Here is a 12,466-nt window from a genome sequence, read left to right as displayed (position 1 = left end):
GCTGGTGCACTGGGATGACCCAGAGGGATGGGATGGGGAGGGAGGTGGGAGGGGGGTTCAAGATGGGGAACACATGTATACCCGGGGAGGATTCATGTCAATGTATGGCAAAACCAATACAATATTGTAAAGTAAAATAAATAAAATAAATTAAGTGAAAAAAAAGGAAGATAAAAAATAAATCTTCCCGGACAACAATCTGGCCACCAATACATGGCAAGCATTTATGATCATGCCCTCTGACCCAATAATTCCACTTCTAGAAATATCACTGTAGCATCATTTATAACAGCATGAAAATTCAAAGAATCTGAATGTACAATAACAGGGAAATGGTTGGATACAAGGAAAAAGGGCAGGGAAGTACTTTAACAGGGATTACCTCTGGATTATGGAATTGTGAGTTTTTGTTTTGTTGTCTCTACAATGAACATACATCACTTTTAAGGTCACTGATACTTGGGGGTGAGTAATAATTGGTAAGGCAGCATGACAAAGTGGTTAAGAGCTTGAGCTCTAGAAGCAACATGCTTGTATTTGAATCCCAGATCTGTTACCTTGAGCAATTACCCCCGTTTTATGCGATCCACTGCTGTGAAGAACAGATTTGGGCACAAACTCAATAAACGTTTGCAATTTTAGACAAAATACTTAGGTTGTATTATAAGCTTTTTACTCTACTTTCCCTATGATATCAAAATTCCTCAGTCAAATTCAAAAGTTGCATGAATCTCCAATGAAGCAATATACTCAAGAGCAGACTCCCTCATTATTTCCATGAAAAGAAACTACTTTTCACTGTCCTTTTGCCTCCTCCCGAAGGAAAGGAAGAGACTGAAAGAGGTACTGACTAACCCTCCCACCTGGGAACTCAGACAAAATGTAAGTGAAAAACATGATCAAGAGGCATACAAGTGGCAAGCAGCATGAAGACTACACTCCTTCCTTTTTTTTTTCCTGGCTGTGCTGGGTCTCAGCTGCTGCACGTGGGCTTTCTCGAGCTGCAGTGAGCGGTAGTTACTCAGTTGCTGTGCCCTGGCTTCTCACTGCAGTGGCCACTCTTGTTGCAGAGCACAGGCCCAGGGCACATGGGTTTCAGTAGTTGCAGCTTGCAGCTCTAGAGCCAAGGCTCAATACTTGTGGTCACATGGGCTTTGTTGCCACACGGCATGTGGGATCCTAACCGGGCCAGGCACCAATCTGGTGTCCCTTGCTTTGCAAGGTGGATTCTTAACCACCAGGGAAGCCCAGGACTATAATTCTTACATGTACCACATCTGAATATACACAAAGCTTTCTCATGTACATGATGTCATCACTGAGAAGTGAACTGGGCATTTAACATGTGGAGACAGTGTCTTGCCGAATGTCATCAAAGTGGCAAACTAAAGAGAATCTAGGATATCTATCTGATGCTGACTTTGAGAGCTATTAGTTTGGTTCTAATCCACTACCTGGTGGCTCAGAGGTTAAAGCGTCTGCCTCCAATGCGGGAGACCTGGGTTCAATCGCTGGGTCGGGAAGATCCCTTGGAGAAGGAAACGGTAACCCACTCCAGTATTCTTGCCTGGAGAATCCCATGGATGGAGAAGCCTGGTAGGCTACAGTCCACGGGGTCGCATAGAGTCGGACACAACTGAGCGACGGAACGGAACGGAATCCACTAGCTAAGAACTCCTGTTTCAAAAGATTCTCCACAACATACATGAACCTCAAAATAATTATGCTGAAAGATTTCCCACACACAAAAAAGTTACTGTAATTATATAAAATTTATATAGAATTCCAGAAAATGAAAACTAATGTAATTTTTGAGAGATAAGGCTCAGAAAAGAATATAGCTTGTACTAGCAATTCTAGTAATAATAATTGGTGGTGCCAGGCTATAAATCTAGTTCTGCTAGATTCCAAAACCTCAGTCTGTGCCACAAGACCTCAATGCCAACTGCATGCACCCTAACAAAATCAGAAAAAGTAAGTACTTGGTTTCCAGTATTAGAATATTTCTGTCCTAATACTAAATGTTAGTGATGAAATATCTAAAACCTAATTTACTTTTAAAACATATAAAGAAGCAAAAAGATTAGGCCTGTCAAACAAACAAAATTAATGTTGTAACTAACAACCACCTCTCAGAGAAACAATATGAGCAAAGAAATAAAGTTAACAGAATCAATGTTTCAAATTATCAAACAAACATCCCAATATCCCACTGCACAATTATTACAAGTGATCAACCCACTTCAGAATATGAAAACTAGTCACAAAAACTTTTAAGTAAATCCTTGCATCCTGGGAAGCACTACTACCCTCTTATGTCTTATATAAGAAAAAGTTCTCAGAAAATAATAGCTAAAAATTGAGTGGTTATTTTGAGTTAAACATGGTATCATTCACTTATCATACACTATTTCATTTAAAACTCAATGACTTTATGATTATCTCAATATCCAGGACAAACATTTGATAAAATACAACACCTGTTTATGATATAAACTCTCAGAAACTAGGAATAGGAATCTCTTTCATAAAATAAATGACACACACATCACATACACTCAAAGATTATCACATGATTTCATTCTGAAATTAAGAGGAGGATATCCTTTATTCAACACTGTACCTGAAGTCCTAGCCAGTGCAATAAGACATGAAAGAGAATCCAAAAGTGTACAGTTCAGAAAACCATAATTCACATTGTCTATATGTTAATAACATATAGATAACATGACTATGTATATAGATAACATGACTATGTATATAGAAAAGTCTAAATAATCTACAAACTACTAGAAATAAGTGAATGTAATAAGATTGCTAGATTACAATATACATCAATCAACTACTGCTATATATCAGGGAAAAAATTAAATTTAAAAACACCATTTACCTTATTTGAGAAATCACAAACACTGTGACATAAACCTAATAAAAGATATACAAAAACCTCTATATTAAAAACTAAAAAACAGGGACTTCCCTGGTGGGTCCAGTTGTTAAGAATCTGCCTGGCAACGCAGGGGACACAGGTTCGATCCCTGGTCAGGGAACTAAGATCCCACATGCCGCAGGACAACTAAGTCTGTCTGATAACTACTAAGCCCACACACTGGAGTCTGCATGCTACAACCAAAGAGCCCACAAGCTGCAACTAGAGAGTCCATGTGCCACAATGAAAGATCCTGCATGAAGCCAGGAAGATCTGCATATTGCAACAAAGATGACACAGTCAAATAAATCTTTTTTAAAATAACAACTAAAAAACATTGATAAGGAAAAGTAGAAGAAACATTAAATAAAATGAAAGACATTTCACGGTTATGAGACTCAATATTGTTAAGATATCAATTCTCTCCAATTCAATGCAATGCTAATCTAATTTGATAAATAAATTAAAATCTCAGCAGGATAATTTTGTATGTAGAAACTGATAGTTTCCCAAATTTACATAAAAATTAAAAGAACAGCCAAGATAATCTTGAAGAACAAAGTCAGAAAAGTTACACTACAAGACAGAAAGATTTTTATAAAGCTACAGCAATAAGAACAGTACATTACTGACACAAGGATAAACAAAGGGACTAACAGAACAGTCCAGAAATAAACCAACACACATACAGTCACATGATTTACAACAAAGCCATCACTGCCACTTCATGGAAAAAGGTAGACCTTTTGAATAATGGTGTTGGAAAACAGCTGTACATCCTTACAGAAAAAGAGAATCTTAACCTCTTCCTCACACCAAGCATAGTCAATCTAAGATGGATCACAAACATAAATAAGATGGGCAAAACTATAAACCTTCCAGAAGAAAACACAAGAGTATCTCCAGGACCTCAGGGTAGTTCATTTTTTAATGGGACACAAAAGCAGTATCTACATTAGAAACATATTGGTAGATCAGACTTTACTAAAATTAAGAATGTCTATTCAACAAAAAACATCATTAAGAAAGTGAATAAGCAATGCACAGACTAGGAGAAATTGATACATACACACACACACACACATATACACATATAACTAAGAACTCAGATTGAAAATATGTGAAGAATTCCTATAAAGCAATAAGAAAAAAGACAACTAACTTTTGAAAAATAGGTAAAGGTCTTGAACAGGCACTTCACCAGGAAAATATCCAAATGGGCAATAAATATATGAAAATGTATTCAGTATTATTATTCATCAGAGAAATGAAAACATGAGATAGTATCAAACAACCACCAGAAAGGCAAAAATTAAAATGATTGAAATTATGAAGAGTACAGAGAAGGGAGTGGACATATGTATACCTATGGCTGATTCATGCTGATATATGGCAGAAACTAACACAATATTGTGAAGCAATTATCCTCCAATTAGTGGGCCACCTGGGGCTTGTGAAGGTTCTTCAGATGGCTGGATGGAAACTTGCTCTAAAAGCCACTGACTAGATAGCTTTTGGGGAGATCACCCACCGAAACCAGAAGGCCGTGGCTAACTCCTTGAAGTCCTGGAATAAGACCCTCAATTCCAGGTTGGCTACTCTGCCTGAGAAGCCACCTGCCATCGACTGAGCTTACTACAAGGCAAAAGTGGCAAAAGCTAGCTTGGTGGATGACTTTGAGAAGAAGTTTAATGCCCTAAAGGTTCCTCTGCTGTGCTTAGTTGTTCAGTCCAGCTCTTTGCAACCCCACAGATTGCAGCCTGCCAGACTCCTCTGTCCATGGGGATTCTCCAGGCAAGAATACTAGAGTTGCCATGCCCTCCTCCAGGGGAGCTTCCCAACCCAGGGATCGAACTCAGGTCTCCAGTACTGCACATGGACTCTTTACCCACTGAGCCACCAGGGAAGCTCAAGAAAACTGGAGTGGGCAGCTGATCCCTTCTCCAGAGGATCTTCCTGACTCAGGAATCGAAACAGGGTCTCTTGCATTGCAGGCAGATTCTTTATCAGCTGAGATACCAAGGAAGTCCAAAGGTTCCTATACCAGAGGATAAATATACTGCCCAGGTGGACGCTGAAAAAAAGATGTGAAAGCTGTGCTGAGTCTTTGTCTCTTCCAAAGACCAGGATTCAGAAATATGAGAAAGAGTTGGAGAAAATGAGGAACATAATTCCATTTGATCGGCTGACCACTAAGGACTTGAATGAAGTCTCTCCAGAAACCAAATTAGACAAGAAGTACTCCTACTGGCCTCACAAGTCAATTGCGAATTTATAAACTTGAGTCTGGGAGAAAGCTCTGGCCCTTGAATTATAAACTGTGTACATTAAAAAAATAACATAGGGAAGGCGTAGAGGAAGTAAGTCCCTCCAGCTGCGGTGTTGTACTATCGGGTAGAGAGATGGATTTGTAAACCCTGGAGCAAGGTTCTACCTACCCGAGGCCGCTGGTGTGCGGAGACCCCGGGGGAAGCCACCGTCACCATGTCTGACCAGGAAGCAAAACCTTCAATGACTTGGGGGATAAGAAGAAAGGAGAATATATTAAACTCAGAGGCATCGGACAGGATAGCAGTGAGATTCACTTCAAAGTGAAAATGACAACACATCTCAAGAAACTCAAAGAATCATACTGTCAAAAACAGGGAGTTCCCATCAATTCACTCAGGTTTCTCTTTGAAGGTCAGAGAAGTGCTGATAATCACACTCCAAAAGAACTGGGAATGGAGGAAGAAGATGTGATTGAAGTTTATCAAGAACAAACAGGGGGTCATTCAACGGTTTAGATATTCTTTTTTATTTTTTTTCTTTCCCCTTAATCCTTTTTTAAAAAATAGTTCTTTTGTAATGTGGTGTTCAAAACAGAATTGAAAACTGGCACCCAATCTCTTTAAAACATCTAGTAATTTGAATTCTAGTGCCCATTATTCACTATTGTTTCTTTTCATTGTGCTGATTTTTGGTGATCAAACCTCAGCTCCCTCTGCTTTTTAAAAATTACAGGTGGGCATAGAGATCCCGCCTTTTCCAGGACTGTGCATTTGCAGGCTTATGATCAATAAGATCGACTAATGCAAGTGATCCTAATGAATTTCCAATTGGCCCTGAAGTTCTACTATGTGAATGCTTCACTTCTGGACTATGAATTTCAGTGGGAGATGGAAGTTTTTTGGAAAACAGAACTGTGGAAAATGAACTTTCCTTAACTTGAAGCTGGGATTCCCTGGTGGCTCAGACAGTAAAGCATCTACCTGCAATGTAGGAGACCCGGGTTCAATCCCTGGGTTGGGACGATCCTTTGGAGAAGGAAATGGCAACCCACTCCAGTACTCTTGCCTAGAAAATTCCATGGATGGAGGAGTCTGGTGGGCTACAGTCCATGGGGTTGCAAAGTGTCGGACACGACTGAGTGACTTCACTTTCACTGGAAGCTACCTTTAAAATCTGAGGGTCTGGACCAAAAGAGGAGGAATATCCAGTTGGAGTCAAATGACAGAGAATAATGACTAACTCCAAAGATGGCTTCACTGAAGAGAAAGCATTTTAAGATGAAAGAAAAATCTTGTCAGAAGATCCCAGAAAAGATGTAGTTTTCATTAGCTGCTGCTGCTGCTAAGTCACTTCAGTCATGTCCGACTCTTTGTGACCCCATAGACGGAAGCCCACCAGGCTCCCCCGTCCCTGGGATTCTCCAGGCAAGAACACTGGAGTGGGTTGCCATTTCCTTCTCCAATGTGTGAAAGTGAAAAGTGAAAGTGAAGTCGCTCAGTCATGTCCAACTCTTAGCGACCCCACGGATTGCAGCCTACCAGGCTCAACCATCCATGGGATTTTCTAGGCAAGAGTACTGGAGTGGCTTGCCACTGCCTTCTCCGAGTTTTCATTAGCAGTTCAAGTTATTCATGCAGAAGTGTATACAACAGAACACTGCTCTTTCTGACTTTATTTGTACTTTTTGGCCTGGGATATGGGTTTTAAATGGACAGTGTCTGTACCAGTTTCACTAAAATAAACAAAATATTTGTAAAAACCATGAAAAAAATAAAAATAACAACATAGTAAAAAAAATTATCCTCCAATTAAAAGTTTAAAAAAAAAAAGGATGCTATAATCACATACTATGATTTTTGTTTTATTATTTCTTCTTGCATATCTATTAAATTGTGATTTGTGTATTATTCTGTTCATATTATGCATTAAACTTAATCTAAAATATTGCTTTGCCTTAAAATACTATGTCTAATATTAATAATAGATCTTCTTTTATTAATTATGTGCCATAACTTATTTCCTTTTATTTTATCCATGCTGTATGTTTGTGGTTGAGGTATTTCTCTAATGAATTCCATATAGTTGTTTAATAATGAAAAAATGTATTGCATATATTTCCTTTCATTAAAGCATCACCTTAAAAAAAAAAAATGTGTGCAGAGAAGAGTTAACATAGCAGGCCTCAGAAAGGCCTGTTTGCAAAGTTGGCTGGCTTAGCTGGCTTCTGGGAACATGGATTTTGGCAGAGTCCCACCATATTCAGAACTGATAATAAAGGTTCATTATGCTTGGTGGCTCAGTGGTAAAGAATCCTCCTGCAATGCAGGAGACGCAGGAGACCTGGGTTTGATCCCTGGGTTGGGAAGATCCCCTGGAGAAAGAAATGGCAACTCATTCCAGTATTCTTGCCTGGGATATCACATGGACAGAGGAGCCTGGTGGGCTCCAATCCATGGGGTCACTAAACAGTCAGACATGATTTAGAGACTAAACAACAACAACACGCCTAAATTTTGTGCACAATATAGCTTATGCTAAACATCTACTTTCCTTCTGGGAATCTGGAATTTTGGCACATGCTAGGCAGAAGGCTGGGAGGGATTGGGGACAGGAGGAGAAGGGAATGACAGAGAATGAGATGGCTGGATAGCATCACTGACTGGATGGACAGCATCACTGACTCGATGGACATGAGTTTGAGTGAACTCCAGGAGCTGGTGATGGACAGGGAGGCCTGGCGTGCTGTGACTCATGGGGTCGCAAAGAGTCGGACACGACTGAGTGACTGAACTGAACTGAACTGAGGCAGAAGGTGTCATGTGACTAGCCCCAATAAAATCCCTGACCACTGAGTCCCTGACAAGTTTCCCTGGTAGACAACATTTACGTGTGGTCACAACCAATTGCTGGAGTTAAGTGCATCTTGTTTGACTATACTGCATGGAGACTCTTGGAAGCTTGTGCTTGATATCCTCTGAAATTTGTCCCATGTGCCACTTCCTTTCTTCCGATTTTGCTTTGCATCCCTTTACTGTATTAAGTTACAGCTGTGAGCGTGACTATCTGCTGAGTACTATAAGTCCTCCCAGCAAATTGTCAAACCTGGGAGTGGTGCTGGGACCCCTGACAAACCAATTATAAGTGATTATGCGGCATAAACCACAATTATTTTGTATTGCTGGAGGGAATATAAATTAATTCAACCACTTTGGGAGACTGTTTAGCAATATCTACTAAAGTTCAAACATACTGCTACCACATGGCCCAACAATTCTACTCTTAAGAATATATCCAAAAGAAATATTCAACTTATAAGAATGTTCATTTATTTATAATGACTCTAGCTATAAACAACTCACATTCCATCAACAGGTGAATGAAAAAAGTGAAAGTTAGTTACTCAGTTATGTCTGACTCTTTGTGACCCCATGGACTGTAGCCCACCAGGCTACTCTGTCCATGAAATTCTCCAGGCAAGAATTCTGGAGTAGGTTGCCATTTCTTCTCCAGGGGTTCTTCCCAACCCAGGGATCAAACCCAGGTCACCCACATTGCAGGCAGACTCTTCATCGACTGAGCCACCAGGGAAGCCAACAGGTGAATGAATAAGCAATATATTCTAAGAATTGAGTGGCATATTCATAGAATACTATAAAGTAATAAAACATGCACAAATACTGATTCATGTAATAACGTGGATGAAACTCACAGATGGTTGTTAAAAATGCACAAGTGTACACAATTCCATTTGTATACAAAGAGCAAGCAAAGTATGATTCATTGATGACATTCAAAAACTGATAAAACTAACCTATGCTGATAAAAGTTAGAAAAACAGTTAACCTGGAGGGGAATACTAGGCTATGGCATTCCAAACATCTGGCTATTTAAATTTTAGGAAATTGTATTAAATAAAAAATTCAGTTTCTCAGTTGCACTAGCCACATTTCAAGTACTCAACAGCTACATATAGATAATGGCTATAGTACTGGAAAGCACAAAATACTCATGTTCATCTTCAAAGAAAGTTCTATTGATCATTGCTGTTCTAGGGTGATGAGAATTTTCTGTATATTGATATAAGTAGTAGTTAAATGGGTCTCTAAATATGAAAAAACTCAAACTATTCACTTGAAGTTTGTGCACTTTAGTTATAATTTATAACTCAATAGGTAAGTAAATAGACATGTTTTTAAAATAACTAGGAGAAAACATATACAATGTATATAACAGATGGTTTATATTTAAAATATAAAGGACTCATATAAATCAATAAGGATACAACATCAACCTAGAAGGAAAATGGAATGTAACTTACAGGAAAGGATAGCTGTAAACATATGAAAAAGACACTAAGGTTCATAAAAATATCAGGGCAATACAGTCTAGAACATTGAGATACCACTTCTGCCCATCATACTGGCAAAAGCTTTTATGACTGGTAATGTCAGTTTTTTATAAAAAATTAAATATGAATCAAGTAACATGAGCTCAAGAAATGTACTATATAATTTTGCTACTAAAATCCTATAGTCCCAAGACAGTGGCTGGCATATACTAGGTACTCAACACATATTTATGGAAGGAAGGAAGTATGAAAAGAAAGTTGGGGAGACAGTGGTATTCCCTTATTCCTATACTCATCAATGATGGGGTATAAAGTAGGTACAGCCCTTTTCAAGAGGAATTTTATATCTTATATATTTGTTTATATAGAAATTCCATTTCTCCCTTGGAGAAACACTCATATGTGAAATAGATAATACTGAAAAACAAGAATTTACACTGCAGCATGATAATAGCAATAAGTTTCAAATAACATATTATGCATTAAGAAAGGAAGAGTTAAAATAAAACACTCATATGTGAAACAGATAATACTGAAAAACAAGAATTTATACTGTAGCATGATAATAGCAAGAAGTTTCAAATAACATATTATGCATTAAGAGAGGAAGAGTTAAACTATGGCTCTTCCATGCTGTGGAATATTATACAGCAATTAAAGAGATGAAGGATATCTATATGTAATGACATGAAGAGATCCTCAAGCTTTTAGGTTAAAAAGTTACATATCAATACACAGATTTTTTAAAATCCACAAAACTATGTACCATATGCATATGTGTACATACATCAATGCATAGAAATAGGTATACAAAACTATAACTCAAACGAATAATAATGGTTATTTCTACAGATAAGAACTGGAATTAATGGGTGGTGACTTTCACTTTTTCTAGATTGAGATTTTCACAATAATATACACTCACTTATCACCTATGCAAAGAAAAACCAAAAAACCCAAAAACTATTGCTCTTCCTTAGGTCTTGAGCTGTTGCTATTCCACTTCCTAATGGTATAAAATGTGTTCAAACTACATACTGAACAGATAAGAACTAATTACATAAATCAAGCATTTTTACTTTTGTTCTTCCCACCAATATTTTTGGATTTTGTTTTTTTAAACACCCAAAGAACTAACAGGTCACTGTATACATTATGAAGTATTATCTACTGAAACTTCAAAACATTTCTCAGTTGCACAAACAATAGACCTAAAAACCCCAATAGTTTATTTAGATTTCAAATCTATAGATCTTTAGACACAGACTGTTTAAAGAAGTGCCTTTATCCAAAGCAATCATCTCCTACTAGGATAAAGTTATATAAACAACAACAATACTACTTAAAGAACCAGTCCTTGTCCCACCTGGGTCACTGGAATGTAGAGAGGTTCTCCATTATGTAGCAGTGTGAGTTTCCCATGCTGATGGAGTCGTCCTTCTGGCTTTAAACTTGCCATCTCCTTAGGTCCTCCTTTCTTGCCACTCTCTTGTCCATTTCCCTTAAGTTCTTCAGTATCACTGAGGCATTCAAAAAACTCTTCCTCGCTGTCACTCCAAGAATCCCATGATTTTCCCACTTCTCCTTTGTCCTTATCTGTCTCTCTCAAATTATCTGGCCCCAGCTGATCTCCAGATTTTCCAGCATCCCCTGAATACGTATTAGTCACATTATCTGAAGGACTTGTCTTTCTCCCCTCATCACGTGTCTTCTTTCTTTCAATACAACAATTTAACATCTTAAGAGAAACAAAATTATTTATTATCTTATTATTATATTTATTATTATATATGAATTGTTAGTCAGACATGCATGGGTCCCAGCCATATCCTGGACAGTTATCCTTCCTTCCCCTTCCTGGACACTGGTGATCAGAATATACCCAGAGACCCTTGCTTTTATGGTCAAGGATCCCTAAGTTTCCAGCCTTATTTGGAGCAAGCTAGACAAAAACTGCCAGCACAGGTTGGCACAGGTGCACCAAGACCTAAAAGGTGACTCAAAGTAACCCAGGGCTCATTACACTGTGTTTGTAATAAACCAGCATTGCAGTTTTTGCCTGCCCTCTGTGGGTTTTGCTTGGGTGCTTATGGATAAGCACCTGTGCACAAGGATACAAGTTATATAAGCTAAAGCTGTCAACTTGTCAAATAACACAAGACACAGGAAGAGAATTTCCACCACTCTGAAAAACCAACCCTACCCCCACTTCAGGGCGGTTTCTGGTTTCTAGACAGCCCATTCTCATCCTTTCATGGGAGCTTATTTTCTCTTTGCTTAATAAAACTTCTGCTGCTTAAAACTGCTCTATATCTCTCGAATGAATTTTTTCCTTTGCAAGGACAAGGACTGAGGAAATTGCTGTTCCGCCAGTGACAGTTACAGTAAAAATTTATCCACTGCCTGAATATTTTATTTTCAGTTTCTACCCTTTCCCTGGACCTTGGTGTGAATGACAGTGACTTAAGTAACCTACAGCAGCACAATGAAAACAGCCTACAATCTATTATTATATTTAATGTCAGAATAACTTGACCTAACCACTGTCACAAATTATATACTGCCACTAGGACATTTTTACCTGTAGCTTCTGATGCAGCAAACAGCATCTCAGATCTGGGGGTCCACTTGCTAATCTGTCAAAGTAGTAGAAAAAAGCTTATCAGTAGAATTGCTTCCGATATGCATATTTTTATACCACCATATATTTAAACCACATAGCTAAGAAAGCAAAACTAGACTTCTACAAATTAGGCAACTTAGATGGAGCAAATAAAATTAAAAGATCAAAATTTATTTTATTCTCCTAGTCCATAATTTACCAACAGCAAGTACAACAGACAAAATGCAACAGCAAAGTAGTGATAGCTCTCAAGCTAACAGAAACTTAAAAAATTTAAAGCCTTGAAATCCACCCT

At 38.2% G+C, this 12,466-nt stretch overlaps 1 protein-coding gene and 2 pseudogenes across 4 annotated transcripts in view; 2 read left to right on the top strand and 1 right to left on the bottom strand.

Annotated features, from left to right (window-relative positions):
• Nucleotides 1-12,466, bottom strand: part of RAB3GAP1 (RAB3 GTPase activating protein catalytic subunit 1) — a 119,314-nt gene that overhangs the window by 18,396 nt on the left and 88,452 nt on the right. For all 4 annotated transcript variants that reach the window (XM_055397585.2, XM_088829066.1, XM_088829061.1 and 1 more), the window contains 2 exons: nucleotides 12,130-12,184; nucleotides 10,915-11,286 (listed from right to left, as the gene is read on the bottom strand). In XM_055397585.2, coding sequence (XP_055253560.2) covers nucleotides 10,915-11,286; nucleotides 12,130-12,184 — 427 coding nt within the window. The remainder of the gene's footprint in view (nucleotides 1-10,914; nucleotides 11,287-12,129; nucleotides 12,185-12,466) is intronic.
• On the top strand, nucleotides 4,398-5,207 carry LOC129537801 (ATP synthase peripheral stalk subunit d, mitochondrial-like; annotated as a pseudogene).
• LOC129537800 (small ubiquitin-related modifier 1 pseudogene) lies at nucleotides 5,326-5,715 on the top strand (annotated as a pseudogene).

This window comes from Moschus berezovskii, chromosome 2 (genome assembly GCF_049115385.1).
Source record: "Moschus berezovskii isolate FMDL1 chromosome 2, NW_MosBer_1.0, whole genome shotgun sequence".
NCBI classification, from domain to species: Eukaryota; Metazoa; Chordata; class Mammalia; order Artiodactyla; family Moschidae; genus Moschus; species Moschus berezovskii.
The sequence above is the reverse complement of the archived record's forward strand: the minus strand, read 5'-3'. Positions and strand labels throughout refer to the sequence as shown.